Below are 20071 nucleotides of genomic sequence, written 5' to 3' on the forward strand. Positions count from 1 at the left end.
TAAGAAATTGTATTAATATTTTCAGTGTAATTTTTTGTGGGTTTTTTTAAGTGTTGCTCTTTTTTCCCTTTTTTAATGAACAACTTTTGTGTTGCAGTGGTATATGTATAGTCTGTGTTTTGTTGGTCTAGCAATAAAATTTTTCTGCATACTGAGATGATTAATTTCAACTTTAGAGCCTTTGAAAGGTTGGTGTGGTTTTCATGACTTCATGTTACCTTCTTGAAAGAAGAAAAACAAATAGTGATAAATGCAAGTTGGACTATTATTAATGTACATCCTGGCTGAGGATGAGAAACTATGCTAACTAAATCAGTATGGGAGATTAATGCGATGCAGTAGCAATTGTATTTTTCTTCCACCAGCTCAGAAGTGCTTTTAAAACACATGTGCTTGTTTTCTTGGGAAGGGCTTGCTAAACTGTATTGGTTGAGAGAGGTGGGTATAGGTAGAACTGTATTGAGGTTCAGCAAAACTAAATTTGGTTTGAAATTAATTTTGTTAGTTGGTGTGTTTAAAACAGATGTCTTTTTAATTCATGTGATCAGAGGAACTGTTTTTTGTATTGCCTGTTTCCCATTGCATATAGGGACTGTTTTGCAGAGTAAGTTTTGTTTTGCATGCAACACGGTGATGTTGTTACTGACAGAAAGTACCTATAAAAATACCAGTGGTATCATATTTACTAGCTATGAGGGCTACTGCATTCACTCATCTTGCCATTTTAGTGTTCCCTCCTCTCCTTGTGGGGGTCTCTGTTTTTCAGGCTGCAATGAATGGCTAGATGGTAGAGGCTGTGGACATCTGGCCTCTTTGCTCCTGTTGACTCATGTACTGATTGAAATGAACTTGCCCAGTTCAACTGTTACTAGAGAATCATATTTAATTTACTGGAATGTTTTAAAGTATTAGCACTATTTAAAAATCTGACTCAGAAATGTACCAGGTTTGCATTGTATTGCTACAAACACAACTGAGCTTGTCCTAATGTGATCATATTACGCATCTAGGAGTTCAGAAACTATGGGTGATTAGAGTCAGAGATCAGCCAGGGAGAGTAAATTATATCAGCTGTCTCCAGAGAGGAGAAGAATGATAGGGAAAGCAACTATGTATTGGGTATCAATCTTTCACTGAGGGTGAAAAGGAAATTTTTGTCACCTGGCAATAGTGATGTATTTGTGAGGTTCCCAGAACAAGTGAGGAGACCTGTTTCAAGATACAAATTTTTGGACCAAGGTGAAAAACATGTAGCCATATATATTAAATAAGGAACAGTGAAGCACTACAAGACAGTGGCTCCTTGTGGACCACAGGAGCAAAATCTTATTGAATATATTAAGTTTAGTGAACAGAATATGCAGAGGGGATACATTTTTTAGAGAGATGTAAACATCTTTTCTATTATGAAGAGATATGTGAACTCTTGCAGTTCTGTAAATTAACAAGGCATCTGCTATCAACGACTATTCAGTCTGCTTAAGTGAGCAGCTTTTGAGTGAAAAGCTGAGATCCTCTGAGGAAATGACCTAAATATATTAGCTGTAGTGCAGTGAGGCTTTTGAAGTGACAATGTTTGGGAGTTAACAATTAACGGCTTACAACTGGCTTGTGTATTTTCTTGTTTATCTTAGGGTTTTGAGGGAGCAGGGGAACTGTTTCAGATTATGTTTGCTCAGCAAAAGTTGAGAGGGCTGGTTGAAAGAAAAGATGACTTGATAATCAGCCCAAAAGGGAGGGGCAGCACCTCAACAAAGGGAGAAGTAATCACAAGTACTACAGAGTTTATGATCCTCAAATATCTATGTATATTCTTGGGTACTATTGACTTCCAGTGTATTCCTAACCAAGAATTCTGTGGTCTGATTTAAAAGGGAGCTGGGTCTGATGGTGTCTATTTTCATGATTTGTTTACTGTGTTCAGATAATTACTTCAATAGGTCAATGTGTCTGTTCTTGGTAAATTATAAAGTAACATTTGTTATTTTAAATTCTGATTCTGGGCAGATCTTACCTTATCTATTAATCTGTTAAATGCTTTCATGTTTGTCTTAGGTTGTGTTTTCTTGTTTTAGGCGGTTTCCTTCCAAAGTTACACAGTCAAAATGTGCATGATTTTAAAATCTTACTTATAAGATTAAAAACAGTCCTCTCATAATAATTTCCAGTTTCTTGGATTGAAGTTCATTTTCCTTTAAGATTAAAACACTTTCAGCTTTCCTAAAAAATCCTGGCTCGAATATATGATAGCTATTTCCCGTCAGCTATTTTCAAAATGTACTGTGACACACACAGGCTGTTCGAAATGTTGTCAGGAGGGGGAGCCCTCGCACTATTTTAAAAAGATTCCGCAGTTAACCAGTGGAAGTAAAATTCCTCTTTGTACAGTGAAGTAAATGTGGAGCTTGGAGGATTTTTAATTCTTTAAGTTCATAGCACCTATCAGTAATGTATGTAAAGCTCTTGGTGTTTTATTTGCTTGAGACATCTGACAGTTCTGTTGTTCTCTACATAATTTCTACACTGTTCTATTGATTTGTTTTGTCATCTGTTTGCTTATGTTTGGCAAACAGGCTTAGGATTTATTCATGTTATTGCTTAGTGGATGCAGATTGTTAGTGCTGACATTTTTCTTCTTGCGTGCAAAGTTCTTGTCACTTGTAAGTCATCCTTGTGTCTGTTTCTCTAGAATTTACCTAGAAGACAGACAGCAAAGAGTAAACAACAAGCAGAAAAGGAATGGTGAGGAAACTGCTGTGGATGGAGCTGTCTTGAGATCCACAAAGTGTTGTAGATGAGCTTTATTTATGTGAATGATAATAGGCTGGGAATGTATTACATGCTTTGGATCAATAGTGCTATGTGCTGTGGAAGTATTTATTTTTCTTTATCGTAAATTTGCCCTTCCACTTCCAGGCAGGAAAATTCTTTTGCCTTCTCCAAGTGCATGAGATAGTGTCTAGTGGGGTCATTGAAGGTTTATGTCTTAGACTAATCTGCTGCAAGAGCAACTTTATTTAAAGGGAAAAGTAGAGCTTTATCGGTTAAGACAGTCAGGTGGTCTGCTGCTTTAGATTGGGCCTGCTTGTTCTGGGCATGCTTTATGTTTACTGTATTGCTTTAAAGTCTCTTAGAGCTTAAGCATAATTCTTGCTAATGTTGTTTCATGAACTCTTCCTCTTATTGCTGGCACCTGTCTTGCTCTTTCAGGAACAGAGGAGTGTTTAAACCTGAAAATGACATGACATTGTATAAGCAGTGCATAACTTTCTTTAAAGGTGATCCTTCTTTAAAATTCAGGTTTAGCTGCATAGTATACAGGAACTTAAGTCATCATGATTTATGTTGTGTGGCTTCAGGAACCTTCATGATATAGAACCTGTGTTGCCATTAAATTCTGAGTTCTCAGGTAAACCAGTTGGTGAGCAGCCTCATAACTTGTTCTTGCCCTTTACAGTAGAGCAGTTTTGAAGAGTTATTTGGTCCCATCTAAAACTTGTGAGATTTAGTACAAATATTTAAGTTAGCAACAAGTTACTGAAAAAATATGTAAGACAGATACTTAAAGTGACAAAAAGGAACTCTGCAGACAATGAAACAATGGGTGCTTTTATTGGTTTAATTTCAGTTTGTCTCCTCAACTCCTTTGAAACCTGGAGAAAGTACTGTAGCAATTACATCATTTTAGTATCAGAAAACAAGAACAGTGCTCTATGCTTTTTAATTCTTACTTGCAAGCTAAGTTATACAGGCTTTCCTGATGTGCTTCAGTAAAAGGAAAGAATCAGATCCAGTCATTTGATTTTTAGCCACTCTTCCTGCCTTTTTTTTTTTTTTATATGCAAAGCAGAAAGGGAAAGACTCATTATGTAAGGACTGCTGGCATTTAGAATCCCCTAATATCTGTGTTTAAAAAGCTACTTGGTGAAATTATGTCTGTTTGCTGTAAAGTGCTGAAAATTACTAGATCCAGTACTGAGGCATATCATTAAAAGACATGTCATCTCTGGTTATTACTGATGTATTGGAAATGGCAAATAGTTTAGACATAAGTTTGATCTCTTAAGCATAGACTGAAGATTGGAGTTTATGTAAATTTTTGTGGCATACACAGTGATTGTCTCTGAGCTTCTGTGAGTTATCTGAAAAATGGATCACAATACATCTTGCAGATGTTCACATTGTGTCCATAACTATTTTTATGTTTGAACTCTTTGAGCTTGAGCATCTTGGTGGGAAGCTTGTGTCTGTGAAATGGAAAGGCGCTATGAGAGGAGTCAGGAATGGTGTAAAGGTATGTAATAGCTTCCATATGAGGAACATTAAATAAACTAGTACCGTTTGATCTTTTTATTTTGGCTAAGAGAGAAGTGAGGGTAAGTATAACAGTGCCATCCAATATAAACGTAAGAGCGTGAAGAGAAAATGACTATTCATTTGTCTAGTGCAAGAGTTAAGGGACATCAGATGGGTGTTTCTAGCCAGGTAAGGGTTTCAGAACCAGACAAAAGTCCTTATTTAGATACTGAATAAAAGGCTGTGGAACTCCTCAGTGGATGTAAAGGATGCTATGACGTTACCTCAGGTTTTGAAGGGATTTGGAGAAATTGCTGGTAGAAAGACCCCAGTGACGTCTATGCAGATACTATGATGCGCTCTGGTACTGAAATGGATTACTGCAAGTAAAGAGCATTGTAAGGAAGTGATGCTAATTACTTGTTTTACTTGCTGTTAGACTTTTCCAGGCATCTTTTATTGATGGGATTTCATGAACTTTTGTCCATTTTTACATTCTTATGACTTTGCTGGGTTCAAGATGAGAGGCCGAAGTTGCCTTGTCATGCAAGCCCTGTTGTGGCAGAGTACCAACAGGAGATGTTGCTGACAGAAGGGCATGGGGATCTATACACTAACCTCTTCTGGGAGGACAAAATAGTAATGGTAACTGACATTTTAGCTGAACCTCACTTGAAGGTACGTACAGCTTTTAAAATATTTTTCCAGGCTATGCAGAACTTGGTGCCTACTTGATGCAAGTAGGATATGCTGCTGGTATCTTTAAAAAGATAATCTCCCATTCTCCACTGTAATGCTCAGTTTGCAACTGTTAGATTTGGCTTTTAGTATAGGAAAAAGCATGTGTGTGTCTGCAGTGCCTGTTTATGGATGTCTTGTGGTCTTCTTGTCTGTTGAGAAAGCTGTTTGAAGCCAATCAATGTATTTAATGACCAGGATCTGCATATTTGCTCTTGATTCCTATATAAATTCAGCATTCAGGAAATCTTTTTCTCTTATGAAAGAAGCTCTATAACTCTTTTTCTAAGAGGTTGAAAGAAAGAGGTTAATGCTCTTTAAAAAGACCACTGTCTCTGCTGTCTATACTGAACTGCAGAGAAGAGGCTTCAGCATGAAGGAAGAATGTACCAGAACACTTTATTTGTGCTCCTTTTCCTCTTTTTTCAGCCAAGCATGAGCTCACTCATTTTAGCCTCAAAAGTGGCTGTTAGCCTTTTTTTTTATTATGGCACAAATCTCAGCTTATCCTAGAATCTGATGAAAAGCTATGTAGCAAGAAAGCAAGGTCAGTTGTCAAGCTGAAGGAATATATTGCTATTTTTCTTCACCCTTTAGTTGTGCTTTTACATGATATAGAATGTGGGCTATTAAAGTTTGTCTTACAATTACACCTTTAATTAATTTTGAAACAGGATTAGAAAAGAAGTCCCATTTCTCCCTGCTTTCCGTTAAAACTTGCATGACAGTTATACTTTCTGGATCCTAGGTCCTTTTAGAAGTCCGAAACAGTCAGGATGTGAGGCTTGTTGCTGGCAGATTTTACATGCAAGTGTCAACCTGTAAATTTCTAGAACCTCACTTAATACCTTTTTCACATTTTCTATAAATTTGATTTAGAAACACCTAAACGAACTGTCGTGGTTTAACCCCAGCCAGACAGCTTTTCACTCACTCCCCCCCTTCCTGCCCTCCCCCTATTCCCAGAGGGACGGAGGGGACAATCATAAAGAATGCAACTCCCACGGGTTGAGATAAGAACAGTTTAGTAACTAAGGTATAACACAAATCACTACTGCTACCACCAATAATAATAATGATAAAGGAAATAACAAGGGGAGAGAATACAACACCTCAGCACCAGGCGACTGATAACTCGCCCCCCCAGCCTGACCAAGCACCAGCCGATACCTCCTGCAATCCTGCAGTCCACTTAGCCCTTCCGGGTAACTCCCCAGTTACATCCTGGGCATGACATGCTGTGGTATGGAATACCTCTTTGGTCAGTTTGGGTCAGGTGTCCTGTCTCTGCTTCCTCCTGGCTTCCCTCCTCCCTGGCAGAGCATGAGGCTCACCAAGTCCTTGGGCAAACCAAAACATCATTTTTATCAGCTCTGTTCCCAGCCCAAAAGTCAAAACACAGCACTGCACCAGCTACCAAGAAAGAGAAAAATGACTGCTACTGCTAAACCCAGGCCACTTACATAATATGCAATACAAATATGTAAATCAGTTCATTTATAAACACAATGTTATATTTTCTGTAAATATCACACATCTCTCTTACAGGTGTTTTGCTCTTCCAAAAGTCTGGCTTCCTTTTCTGGAAAAAAATTGGAGTTAATTGTTGTATGAAAAGCTATGTTTCAATTGGACAAATCCTTACTATTTAAATTTTGGCCTAGCAATATTCATATGGATATGTGCATTTGCTTTCTAAGATACTACTTTTTCTACTGCAGTTATTCTGAACAGATTCCAGAATATAGGAGAATATTCTTAAAGTGAGGAGTGGTGACGCATATTACTATGAGTCTTGTTTCTGTTAGTCAGTGTGTTACACTTAGAAATAATTAAATTAAATAGAAGAAGAGTCTTATATTTCACTGGACTATGTAATAACTGTGTTACTGAATTGCTAAATTGTGGCATAAACCTAGTGAGACCTGGGGTAATACCTGCAGAATGTGCTTAGTGCATTTTTTTCCAAACTATATTTTCTTATTTGAATGTATGTAACTACACAGTATGACAGCACATTAAGCCTGAACTAGGTACTTTCAGAAAATGTGTCAGATGCAAGTAGCTGAGTTAAGATGGAACATATTAAATGTTGGAGAACTGAGTGTAAAAGTCAGATGGGCAAATATTAGCAGTATGTCTGCTTCCTCTCTAAGAGGATTGGTTAAACTTTGAGATCACTGAGTGGATTTGAATGAAATTAAGAGCTGTCTTTTCAATTAAATACTCCAATTGTAAAATTTCAAGCAGCCACCGGACCACATAGCCTTCAAGTGTTTATGTGTGGTTTTAAGCTTAATAACCTTAATTTAATAACATTAAACTTAACCTTAAGAATTTTTGGAAATTACCTGGAAAACTCTGGAAGTTATACTTCAATATTTTTACTATTATTTCCATTTTTCATCTAAAAGGCTCTAAATGCAACATCTGAAGATGATTTGACTGTAGGGTAGTCTAGATGGTTTATATGGTTGAGCTCCGGGTTTTCACTCATTTAGAAAAGCCTGAACTGTTCAAAAACACCTGCTACTGTTAAGTATTGTGCATAGCTTGGGAGAATTTTATGTTCTAGTAAGGTTTTACCCCACTCTTGTTTCCTAGCAGGTCTTATGAACCATGACAGTCTTTCCTGTATGTTTTGTTTTTTGAATGACTTGCTTGAAAAATGATTGCTGTAATCAGTGATCCTGGAATAGAAGGAATTTTAAAGTACCAAATTGTTCTGGTGACTGGGTTTTTGATAAATCATTTTTATAATTGTCTGGACAGGACTAACAGAAGTGAGCATTGTACAGAGATGCCAGCGCTACAAATGTAGGCTTTTAAGCAAGAAACAAAATGTCCCAAGGCTGAAAATAGCCTATCCATTGCTCCTTGCTGCATTTCATTTTAGTCCAGATGTTTTCAAACAATTTTCATTGCATCAGATTACCTTTTTAAAAATCTAAACTGAAAAGGTCTTTTGAGTGTGCCATGAAGGGTTTTCTTTTCACAGTAGCAGAAAGGAATTTATCCCCATATTGAACAAAATGTGAACTTTTCTGGGGTGGGGGAAGTATGCATCTTGTACACATTCAAAACATTAGAAGCTAAGCATTGTACAGGAGAAATGGCATTGAGTGCTGAATTACAGGCTTATTCGTAGTTTTCTGTACTTTCTCAGCAAAATAGTTGAGTATCTTTTAAATGGTGTTTTGTAAGCACCATCACAATGGCTATTGCATCAGACTGTTGACTCAGAATTACCTGGCAAAAGATATCTATACATACTAGGTGCAGAATTTTAATTACGTTGTATCTTAAGTATTTTGAGATAATGTAGATACATCCTGAGGATCCCTTTCATTGTTTTTCTTCACTGTATTGAGAATATTCCTGTTTAAGAAGGAAAAAACCCATATTGGATATAATTGTTCTGGTTTTAGAAGCTATCTTCTAATATTTGCTTTTGTTTTGTTTCGTGGGCAGGGGGATGATTAACAGATTTCTTTGCTTTCCATTGGGCTATGTGTAAATCATCATCTGTCTGTGCTCATCTGTTTATCCCAAATGACTGAGAGAAACTCATTTTGGTTGTAGGACTTCCCTTACCTGCTTTGTGCCTTTAGAAATTTTTTCCCCTTTTCTTTTGTATGTCTAGAGCAGTTAAAAAGTTAAAATAAGAAAACTCTGATGGTCAAAGTTCTCAAGAGATGCTCTGAAAAAGTGTCCATGGAAGTAGGGAAGTTGTAAAGAGGCATTGCCATTGTTAGGATGACTGTGAAGGCATAAATGGAGTGTATTGTAACTATATGCCTGATTTTTCTCCTGCCTTTTTATCTGAAAACCTGTATTTGTTTCTATTGCTTCCTTGTAGAGTTGGTTACCAGGAACCATGCATTCTTTATTTAAAGAGTGGCAAAGGTGGCATAGTGTGTACCCTGGAAATGGACTCAGGGTGTTATTTGGCCAATAAAATATTTTTTTCTTAAGATATTGGTTATTTTGGCTCTGTAAAACTGACAAGCAAAAAGTAGTCTATAGGTTTGTCGAAAATTACAATGCTATTGTGTTATCTTTTCATCTTTCTTTCCCCCTTCTGCCTGTGCTTGACTTGGTTTTTGGGGTGTTTTTTATTTTAATGATTGAGAAAATAAAAGCTTTCATAAAGGGCAATAGCTGTGTTGTCTCATGAAGCTTTTAGTGCCAATGTTACTGGTTTCAGAAGCGGTTGAATAAAGGTGTTTTTTTTTTTTTATGTAGTCAATGACTACACTATGGCAGATGTTTTCAAAATCATGGTAGTATTTAATATTATCCCCCCTACTCTCCCTCTTCAAGTACTGTGTTTAGAGAGCTAAGAGTTTTGAATGAACCTACAAACGAATAATTTTCAGCCTTAGCTTTTGTCAGTCAGATAAATGATACTTTTTAATCCTGGTTACAGCCCTGGTACAGAAACAAGGTCGTTGTTCTTTTCACTACGTTGTACTTCCCAAGAGTAACTCAAAAAGTATTTAGAAAGCAGTATTTGACTGTTCTTCCCAGGACTGTGCCACTGCTTTGGAAATGGTTGTGATGCTTCTATCTGTGATAGAATTGCTCTGCAGGAGGGTTCAGGTAGAACCTGTTGGTGGCCTGTATAGTATGAGGACTGAGATTTCACTTACTTGTAGTGAAAATGACTGAGGTTAGATTTCCAGTGCCTTGGAAGTATAAACTTGGCTTCTAAAACCATTGAGATGAAAAAAAATAAACATACTTTTTTTTTTTCTCTCACATTTTATTTACAATGTTGAAAAGTTTGAGAACAAACCTGAAGTTTGAAACCTGCAGGGATGATACACCCGAGAGATCATTGCAGAGTTGGATTGGCAGAAGACATGAATGAGCCTTCATGGGGAGGGGGGGAATTAAACAAAATTGAATTAACCTCTGCCTTGTAAGCTGTCTTCTTTTTTTCTTTTGAAGTGTCAGTTTGTGGTTTTGATAAATGTCAGAGACATTCTTCTTCTCAAATAAGATCTTTCTCTGCATAATCCAGCATTATGGGCTTTTTTCTTCCCTCCAAAGATTACTTTATCCTTCCTTTGGTTTCTAATCACACAAGTGCTCAAGAAATGGGATGGATTTGACAGCTAAGTGTGTTTCCAGCTGTATTAGTTTTATAAGGAAACTGAAAGAGCTAGATGAGAGTATTCTTCCCTGCTGTTCTGGTCATTCATTAACCTGATAAAATGGGAACTAACACACACTTCCCACCCTGTGCTTTGCTTCTAGATTCCAATCTTGTTTATATGTATAATATTTGACATTCTGACATAGAGTCTGTTTTACTTATCCATACAGGTTAGTGGTCTGCAGCCTAGTATCTGTCTAGGTATCAAGTACTGTGCTGTTGTGGTGGCAGGGGGATTGGAACTTGATAATCTTGAGGTCCTTTCCAGCCCTAACTATTCTATGATTCTATGAATGTGTTTAATTCATCTACTCCTTGTCCAGAAGAAAAGGCTTTGTAGAGAGTATGACTTAGTGAAGCTTGTTCTGGGTTATTTTTTTGGGGGTGTATTAGCTTAAATATATTAGGCTTTGAAGTTGCTTGATAACAACTTGTTTAGGCTGTCCCCCTCTTCCCCCCCCACCCTGCTTTTAGGATTCTAGGGTTATGTTTAAAAGCAGTTACGACAAGGGCTAGGAGAAGAAAGGGAGTTCAGGTGAGCAGTCTGACACCGATTTACTTTAAGGTAAAAGGCATAAAAGTTACAGAGAGTGGCTTGGTTGCTTTTTGGGGCACTGAGGAGTTCTAGTCATGGATCTAGACAGCACCATGTGTAAGCAGTACACACATAGCATACAAAAAGCATGTGACTCCTGTATGAGACAGGAGAACAAGTGCGTGTAGGCTGCTCTGGGAGGAAAAGAAAATGAAGGCAGCAGTACCTAGTGCAATAAGGAGTACCCATATATTGTGATTGCTTAAGTATGCTCAAGTTTTTATGTAAGTGTCTTGTGTCTTTTCAAAGGAAACTCTTAACTGGGAGGGGGGGAATAGTGAGGGAGACGCTCCAGGCTGCCTGGGAGGTTCTTCTGTGGGATCCCCTAGGAAAAAAAAAAAAAAGTGGGCAATAAAAATTGTTAACATTATCCAAAAATGCACAAGAACCAATATCTTATATAATAAAGCTAGAGCACAATTGAACTTTTATATCTCATTTGACAGTCACACGGGAGCCTTTTGGAAGGGAGCCACAGTCCCTTTGTTTCTGAATGAAACAAAGCATTTGAAATGCTTATGGGTAGAACATGCCTGTTAATGGTTTTAGAAAGAAAGTAGTCCTTCAAACCCAGGTTCCTACTGTACTTGTTCCTCAAGTGTATCTTTTACGTTTTTCCCCAGTTCCTTGCTTTTTGTTATATCCTCACCAAAACCGCAAAATTACAAAAGCTGACCTATGTTTTTTCAGGAGACCTTTCTGAGTTGTCTTGGACTGCATGTCATGTTCCACCTACGTATTCTGTGTATGTGGCACTGAGCAAATCTTTATCTTTGAGAATGTGGATAGTATTATTTTGTTTACATATCTTTATTTTCGTGGAATTTCAGACTTGATTGCTACAACTCTATTTGCAATCCAGTTTTTCAGCTTGGAAGTATTTATGAGGTGGACCTTAACTGCCCTGTAAAAGTACACAGATACTCTTTTATTTATTTATTTTTTTTTTTTAATTTGGGACTAATTGGAGACAGTGAAGAAAGAAAAAGAAAAATATTCCAGAAATGAGGAGAATGAACTTACTGTGAATAGAGTACATAGAAGTTATGCAGTTTGTCTAATTGGTTAAGGAGGCCATTACCATGTATGATGTCTTACATTAAAATAATTAGGAAAGCTATTACTGGAAAGGCAGATCAGTATTACAACTGATGGTACAGAGCACTTACAAACTGAAACAAAGTAAGTCTAAAGAAACTGCATGAGGCTTATGGTGGCCAGGAAGGAAAAAGAAGGTCAAAATCCATTAGAATTAGGAAGTAAGACATAATCTGAAGGAAGTACTCTGGTGTTCCCCTTTATTCTTAAGAATGTAGTTCAGTTGGTCCTTGTCCTGACACAGAAGTTAATATGGGGAAATAAACCCAAACAAATTGATAGCATTAAGCCATTGTTGTTTTAGCACGCTGGTTGCCTGTTGGCGTGATGACTCTACCTTCCTATGTGATAGATAGAGCTGTTCAAATTTGTGTTCTCTGTGTGCAGTTTGTTTGGTTTGATGAGCTGTCAGATTTAGATTTAAACTCCACCATCACTATCACCCTGTGCCTACCTCAGGTCCTTCTTATTAGGATGGTCGGTCATACTTGTTCATTACATTTTGGAAGACTGGTTTATAGTGACAAGAGGACATTACTTATGGCTGTGTTTAGCCAGGCGTCTTTGCTGCAGTATCAAGTGTTCATTTTGCAAAATTGCAATGCAAGTTTGGCCAAGAGCTCTTACCTCTGATACAGCTCTCTGAATCATTTGGATCTTAAGAATTAGAGCACTAAGTCATGTTCATTTAATCAGTCGCTCCGGTGTAAGTACTGATGAAATCACCGAATGATTTCTTTGGCAAAAGGCAAATCATGCTTTGTAGCTCTGATTCTGTATACTTTTCCTATGGGGTAAAAACCCTGCTTTTATTTCATTCCTAAATAATTTTTGCATGATTACAGGGCTATGAATCAAGTCAACAGTATAGGTTTGTTTTTATTTCAAATCCTGAAGGAAGCTTCAAAGGATGTATATACATAATAAGGAAAGGAGAAACTGATCAGTTGTTTAAAAATAAAATTCTATGATGCTTAAAATATTTTCCTTTATCAAAAGTTGGAAGCCTTTTAATATAGTGGAATTCCTTAAGTTATAAAGCAAGTATTTTTTTTTAAGAATGAAAATCCAGTCCTTTCTCCTGCCGTTTGTGTACTTACAGCCTTTAAAAAAATTGTAGTCAGTTTAAAGCACGTTACTAAATCAATACAGAGATTCCTGTACTAGGAGATTGACTCCAAAGTGAGATGCTTGTTGTAACAGCTTCACACTAACTAGGATATTACTGCTTTTTCAGTGAGAAGAGTTGCAACTGGTAGCTGCCTTGGTAGCCCACTGACAAGGGGTTTGACTAGTTCTGTTTCACATCCTGCCCACCCTGCACAACATCTATCAATGTATGACTCTGGTAGGCTAGTTTGACTTAATGCAGAGGAAGACTTGCCCTGCCTTCCCCCTCCAGGTTATTTTCCTGTAGCGTTAGCAAGCTGAAGCATCTCAGGAAATTATCAAATGAACATGGGTGAAAAATATGGTTGTGTGTGTTTGAGGGGGATACAACACCACATCACTCTTTCAGCAGCAACAAATACGTAGAATGTGCAATGTGTCTAAGTACTCTGGATTTTACCTCAGTACAAATCACTGCTTCCTGAAGAGAGTTCCCTTCTAATAAATCTTCATTTGATTCTGTGACCAGGTATTCTTTGTGCTTATGGTAGGTTCTTCCAGGTTGGCATTTGCATTGTGAGATGACTGCCAGATACAGGTGTAGTGTCAGCACTCCGTGTCCTGGAATCCTCTTACTTTCCATGATTGAGTGCTCTTTCTTGCTGCTTTCGAAGTCTGAAAAGACTGTCACAGATAAAACCAGGCTCTTTGTTGCACTGAGCATATCTGAGAGTGTGCAGTGCTTGGTTTACAAAGCTCCAGCTGTGGTGGTGTGTTGGTTTAGTGGTCAAAAGAGGAAGAGGGCCAAGCAGCCAGGGGTTTGCAGGTGGGTTTTTGGTTTCTTTTGCATAGAAACCTCATAGGAATTTTACCTGTACAGAAAGAGTCCATGGGCAAGTTATGATTACATGGCTATGCCCATGACTGAAGTTACTTAGGTTTTTGGTTTAGAAACCTTAAGCAAGGAAGGTTATGTATTTCTGGCCTACTGGCAGAAATTTCTGGCCTACTGTTCAATAATGGGTTATAGCTTCAAGACATAAATGGGAAGCATGGGACAGAATACTTGCCCAAGGAGGTTTTTTTTTTTAGGGAGAAAGTTTATTATGGAGAAAGGTTCATTTGTTTCTTTAAGGCTTTTTGTTTGTTTTAAATACAGCACCTGTAGGTGAACAAGTTCTTAAGGTATGTACTGCAGCAGCTATTTTGTGAAGTTGTAACATATCCAGGAAGAAACAAACTATGTCTGACCCAGAAAACTATTGATGTACTTCCCTGCAATATTTAATATTTATTTATTTTGTCTAAATAGGGGAGTAGTCAAAATAAGGGTGCTTGGGATGTTCGGTGGTTTGATTAGAGAGCAATTATAGTTGTTTCTTGGCAAGGTCTGTGAATTCGCAGTGATCATCTTCTTGAAGTTATGTGGTCCCTTAAGTGACTTGTGAAAAACGTAGTAAGGTTTTCATGCACCCAACGCTCTTCACTAACACCACCCCCACCCCCCCCTCCATTTGTCATTTCCCTGTAATAATAATCTGTCTGAAGTCAAATGAGAGCACTTCAGGGCATTAACAGTTCCAAATTTTGAGGATTCATTAGTGGATGTCTAGTAAAAATCATGCATAGAAGTAATGTAGAGGAGAGTGTAGCTGATACAGCATCAGGAAGGTAAGGAGAAGTCAAATTTCAGAGTTTAAGAAATGACCGTTGTTTAACAAGTGACCTTTGTAGTTATGCATTCCGCATCAGAGCTGAGCTGTGCAATTGCTGGCCCTGCTTCTGTTTTGGGAAGAAATTGTCTCATACTATTATTCTATTGTTTTCAAAGAAGCATAAAGAAAAGGTTGAAGTCTTGACAGCTGTGACAAAGTCCAGTGCCATAACGTGTCACCAGATAAGTGATACTGTATAGTCTGTGGCAGTCAGCAAAGCATAGCAGCCACTATTTATATGTCAGCTTTAAAAGAGAGAAAGTGTTACCCGAAGGGGAGAGAATATCAGAATTTGACAGCCTGGTAGACATCTGAGGTTAAATGTCATCTTTTGATTAGATTTAACTTACATATTCATTTTCTGTATTGAGATTTGAAATTCCACCCTTTAAAAGCTCACTTTGTTACCTTATGATACTTAAAAACATTGTGCCTAAGAACAGAGTTTTCTGCTAGAGCAGATGATGTTAAAGATTAGGTCATAATTTTCAATTTGTGCCTTATACTGTGTAAATATGTAGGTCCATATGCAGCCAACAACAGGAAAGAGAGATGCATCTTGGTCATTTCTTGACCTTAAAAAAAGAAAGTTTACTTTCAGTAATAATTTGTATATTACTTGGATTCCTCCTATATTATACCAAATGATTTTGATGTTTCCTAAGCTTGCTGTTCTTTGTAAGCTCTTGTTTCAGTTTAAAACGTCAAATTAAAACCTTGTTTGTATGTCTCCATGAGCAGCATACATAATGCATAGAAAGGAACTGTGTAGGTATTTGGGATTATTTTGTTTCCCCCCTGACGTCCCTATCATAAGTTGTTTGTCCTTTGAGCATTTGTTTGTGTTTTAACTTCCTGAGTAGTCTTACCACTTCATATCACTTGGAATGGCAGTGAGTAGAGCAGAGATACTTCTATATTTATTGTAGTGGTCTTAGAAGAATAGAAGTTGTTAGTCTTCAGACAATACTTTGTTTATGGGAAGCAGTATGCTTTGAATTAGAGGCACCGTATTTCCCTCTTCTCAACAAAGTCATCAGGTTTTTTTACATTCTGAAGTCTGTGTGAAACTTTCCATTGGTGTGTGAATTACAAAGCTTTGATTACATGATTAAAACAATCACTTTCTGTGACAATTAGTCTTAAGTGTTGAAGAGACTAAGGTTGATAATACCCTGATGCAGTTTCATCCATTCTGTCTGCTACTGGTTTTGTGTGAAATTGGCAATAAATCCAATTGTTGTCTAACAATTTTAACTTGAAAAATAATATTCTGTACTTTTAAAGCCACAGTTTCAGAATTTTAATGATTTTAATGTCGAAGCGGGTAGGAGGTAGCTGTCTCAAAGACAGATTTCCTGGATGCAAGGGAAAGAGGGAGGCAGAGGGCTGACCTGTGACCTTCTGTTTCTTAGCTGTAGTGCAAGTAGTGTGTTCTCTTTCCCTCTCCCTCGCCGTTTCCTCCTTTTTTCTCTGCATTTTGCCTTAAACACAGCACACAAATTTAACAGCCAGTCACATCTGATGCCTGGATCAGGGGAAAAATGTGCCACTGCACAGGAAGATGGAGAACAGGCATTTACCTCCTTGAGTTTACTTCAGCCTGTTCACTTGTCAGGATATGGGACTTTGGAGGATATCACATGCTTTTTTTTGATGCTTTGCATATTGCAAAGACACTGCTTTATGTTACTTTTCTTTTTACAGCCTCCCATTCATGTGCCTGTCCTAGCTTTTCTTCTAAGAGCATTGTCTACTGTAAAGAACTGTTTGTACCTTTTAAAAACAGGGGAATGATATATGAAAGGGGATGTGAGTTCATCTAAACCCTGAGTATGTGATGTTGAGCTCAGACCTGGCAGTTGCAACTCAGAAGATAAATTTTGGACTTCCTCTGAATGCCTTCATTTTCTCTACTATGCTTTGGCAGCCAAACATCAGCAGCGGGCCAGACAGTGTCAGAAAGAGAACTGAGAATAGGACAGGAAGGGCTTGATATGACTTGGTCTTGAGTTTAAAAGCTTTGAAAAGCCTTTTGAAACATAGGTGTGCCTGTTTTTTTGAGCATTGTCCATTCTGGTGTGTCCTTCTCAGGAAGAATGTTAGGGTAGGTAGAGAGGGGTTGCTAAAATAGTCATGGCATCAACTATCTTACAGGGAGAGTCTGAAAAGATTGCAATGTGGGACCAGACAGGTTGCACCCTTTAATGTATGTAATCCAATGGCTATAATTCTTGACAGAACATGATGAGAATGGACAGTAAAAAGTGCTCAAAATAGCTTGCATGCTCTTCTTAAAAAGCATTTCCTGCTGCTGTGGACCACTGATCTGACCCAGCAGTGTTTCATATGTTCTTAACGGAAGAATGTCACAGTATTTGTCTTGGACTGTGACCTGAATATGAAAGTTAAGTAAATCATTCCAATACTTTTATGGATAGATAGTGATTTTTATAAATTGAGAATCTGGTTCATTGTTTTGGAGAGTCAAGTGATAACTTAATCAGTGTTCCTTTACAGGGTATTTGGTGACCTGTTTTCTCAACTGCAACTGTGAAAGTTATTTCTGTGTTTCAGTTAATACACTATTGCAAGGTAAAATGAAGAGAGGTACTACCGTAAAAAATGCTATAGATTTGCATGAAATTAATAGGACCTATTTTTTTCTATCATTTCTTTTGTATGGGTCCTGATTTCACAAACTTTTTGTACAGTTATTTCTGAGGTAAAAACCTTCTCCCCCTCCCTTTATCTTTATTTTTAACAGGTTCTTGAAGATGCAGAGGCTCAACATTTGTTCCAGTCCATTCTTCCTGATATGGTCAAGCTGGCGCTCTGTCTCCCTAGTATCTGCACCCAGGTAAGCAAACACAGCTAGCTCTGTGGCAAACCACTTTTCTGCAAACTGCAACTAATGCTTAAGGTCAAAACTCCAGGATTGTGTTATGTTCTTAATAAAAGCTAGAGTATTTGTGTTGAATGTAGCTGAGGTCTAGGGAGCAGAATGGACAATACACATCTATAATGATGTAATAGAATGTAAATATATCTCACTGTCATATTTTTAGCCTTAGCTTTGGTAACACTTCCTATATGTTGAAGTTGCTTCTTTTCTTAAATGAGATGATTACGCAACTTTTCAGATTTGAAGATAATGGTTAACTGAAATACTTAAATAATCTTAAAGCATCTGATTTTTCATTTTAGATTTTTTTTTATCCTAGGAGACAGTATTTTCATTAAGCCTTCATATTTTATCCTAGTTGGAGCATCACAGTATTTGTTCACATGCAAACCTTAACTAATTCTTCATGATTGTAATGGGAATCAGTGCTGTAGGTAGTAAAACTGATAAAAGTGAATAGGACTGATCAAGTAAGTGAGGTTGTACGCCGGATAACACATTAGCAGTATAAGGACTTGAGTTTGTAAGCTCCTTTGTTACAATTCTTTTAATTGATTTTGTTGGACAGGGGTAATGAAAGTCTCTTCTTACACTGTTATGCTGCCAGAGTCCTGCAATAGATATATAATTTCAAACAGTATGAACATTTCTTTAAAATTCTTTTACTAGTCACTTGATGGGGGAAGTTTTTGAAAAAGTGACAAAGTTTCTGCACAGTCAAGCACAAGACTTGCAAGTTCATGTAGTACTTCCCTTTTATAAAGATGATGTACTGTTAGGCAGTATAAAATTATGAAGAGCATTGTTGGACTCTTTTTTTTTTTGGTTAGGCATAAAGCTATATTTGTTCCAATATAACACACTGTCCAACTGATCCATTTTTATAGGCATGTAGAACACATTAGAAAGCTTCTTAGGCTTTTTTCCCCCCCTCTAGCTGTGTGCCTTCAGACATCACAATAGAGCTTATTAATTAAATAGCCTGATGATGGAATGAGAATCAGTGAATGTGAATGTAGTAGTTATAACAATGATGGAAAACTTGTTTGCTTTGTGGATTAAACAGGGTTGTATATTCAACAGTCTAAATTAGTAGCAATTTCTGTATTCACAACTAAAAAGATTAAAATGTAGCTGCTCAGCTCTCCTGGAGCTAGGCTAATGGTAGGGGCTGAGAATACTGGAAGAAGTGAAAACTGTTCTCTTTCTCCTGTCAAGTGGCTTTATCATAATTGGTACTGGACTTCTCAGCAGTCAGATTGATATCCCTCCCCCCCCATCCTGTATTATGACATATTTTTTAAAATAAGTAAAATGCCACAGATGTGGTGAGCAAAAATTCCATATCAAGAGGCTAAAGCCTGGTAAAATGGAAGATGTATAACGCTTCAGGGGATTGTTTTTTTGTGCCCTCGACTCCTTTGTTTCTTTTTATATTAAAGAAACCCTGACTAGAGTCAGATAAAACTCCTGACTGAAGACCAAAGTGACACTGAGCTTTCTGTCCATACTGCATATAAAAATAATAGATAATCATGCACTTTCTGCAAATATTGTCAGTGTTATTTCTTCAAGTAGGGTGGAAAAAAAAATTCAAAGCAAGTCATAGAGTGGTAATCTGCATTTCTTTGTAGAGTATTAGGCATGGTTATTGTAGCTGAAAGCGTTTGTTTAGGATTCTTAAGTATACAGCTATTGAAAGTGGGCTTTCACCTCAGGTTTTAGGATTGCCTAAGATTTTCAATGCCCATCTATATTTTCCCCTCTCTATTCCCCATGGTTTTGTTTGATAAGTTCTGTTTTCTTGGTCTTTCGTTTTGTTATTGATTAGAAATCTGCACTTCCTCAAGCAAGCTTTTCCTGAATTGTCTTGAATAAACTGTTCTTGACTTTAATGGTGCTGCTGATTAAAGGGTTTACCCATGGCCTAAATTACTCTTGCTCTAATTTAACAAATGTAATTTTGTGCTCCTGATTTTTTCATTTAAAAGCAGGTAAGCTAATTATTTTTCTCTCTCCTTCCCTCCTTTCTGTTCTGCCCCTCCCTCCCCCTCACTTCTGTTTTTGGTAGCCAATACCTCTACTGAAACAAAAGATGAATCACTCCATCACAATGTCACAGGAACAGATTGCTAGTTTTCTAGCTAATGCTTTCTTCTGTACTTTTCCACGTCGCAATGCGAAGATGAAGTCTGAATATTCTAGTTATCCAGACATTAACTTCAACAGGTATGGCACTCTGGAGTAAATGAAGCTGATAACCCTTCAATGAAAGTATTATTGTTGTTATTTAGAGGAGAAACTTATTGTTTCTTTCATGTTTCTGTCAGTAATTTCAGTAGTTTGCTTGCTTTCTTTTTGCTTCTAAGTGACAAGAAAACTATGTAACTTAGAAAGAAAGGATATCGTGCACAGGGAAGATATGCTTAGCATTCCAAATTTTTCTGTTTTTC

The 20071-nt window shown here is 37.4% G+C and overlaps 1 protein-coding gene and 1 long non-coding RNA gene across 4 annotated transcripts in view; one reads left to right on the top strand and one right to left on the bottom strand.

The window, feature by feature from the left end:
• Window positions 1–20071, top strand: part of PARG (poly(ADP-ribose) glycohydrolase) — a 68057-nt gene that overhangs the window by 14024 nt on the left and 33962 nt on the right. For all 3 annotated transcript variants that reach the window (XR_009728496.1, XR_009728497.1, XM_061373769.1), the window contains exons 8-9: window positions 17481–17573; window positions 19690–19847. Coding sequence is in view for 1 of the 3 variants with exons in the window: in XM_061373769.1 (XP_061229753.1) it covers window positions 17481–17573; window positions 19690–19847 (251 nt within the window). In the remaining 2 variants the exon portion in view is untranslated. The remainder of the gene's footprint in view (window positions 1–17480; window positions 17574–19689; window positions 19848–20071) is intronic.
• LOC133223239 (uncharacterized) overlaps window positions 4129–20071 on the bottom strand; it is a 318819-nt gene continuing 302876 nt past the window's right edge. The window contains exon 4 of the long non-coding RNA XR_009728499.1: window positions 4129–4142. This is a non-coding gene — a long non-coding RNA (uncharacterized LOC133223239). The remainder of the gene's footprint in view (window positions 4143–20071) is intronic.

Source organism: Neopsephotus bourkii, unplaced genomic scaffold, assembly GCF_033783945.1.
Source record: "Neopsephotus bourkii isolate Nb327-2 ecotype Australia unplaced genomic scaffold, CSIRO-AGI_Nbou_v1 NB_1634, whole genome shotgun sequence".
Taxonomy (NCBI): Eukaryota; Metazoa; Chordata; class Aves; order Psittaciformes; family Psittacidae; genus Neopsephotus; species Neopsephotus bourkii.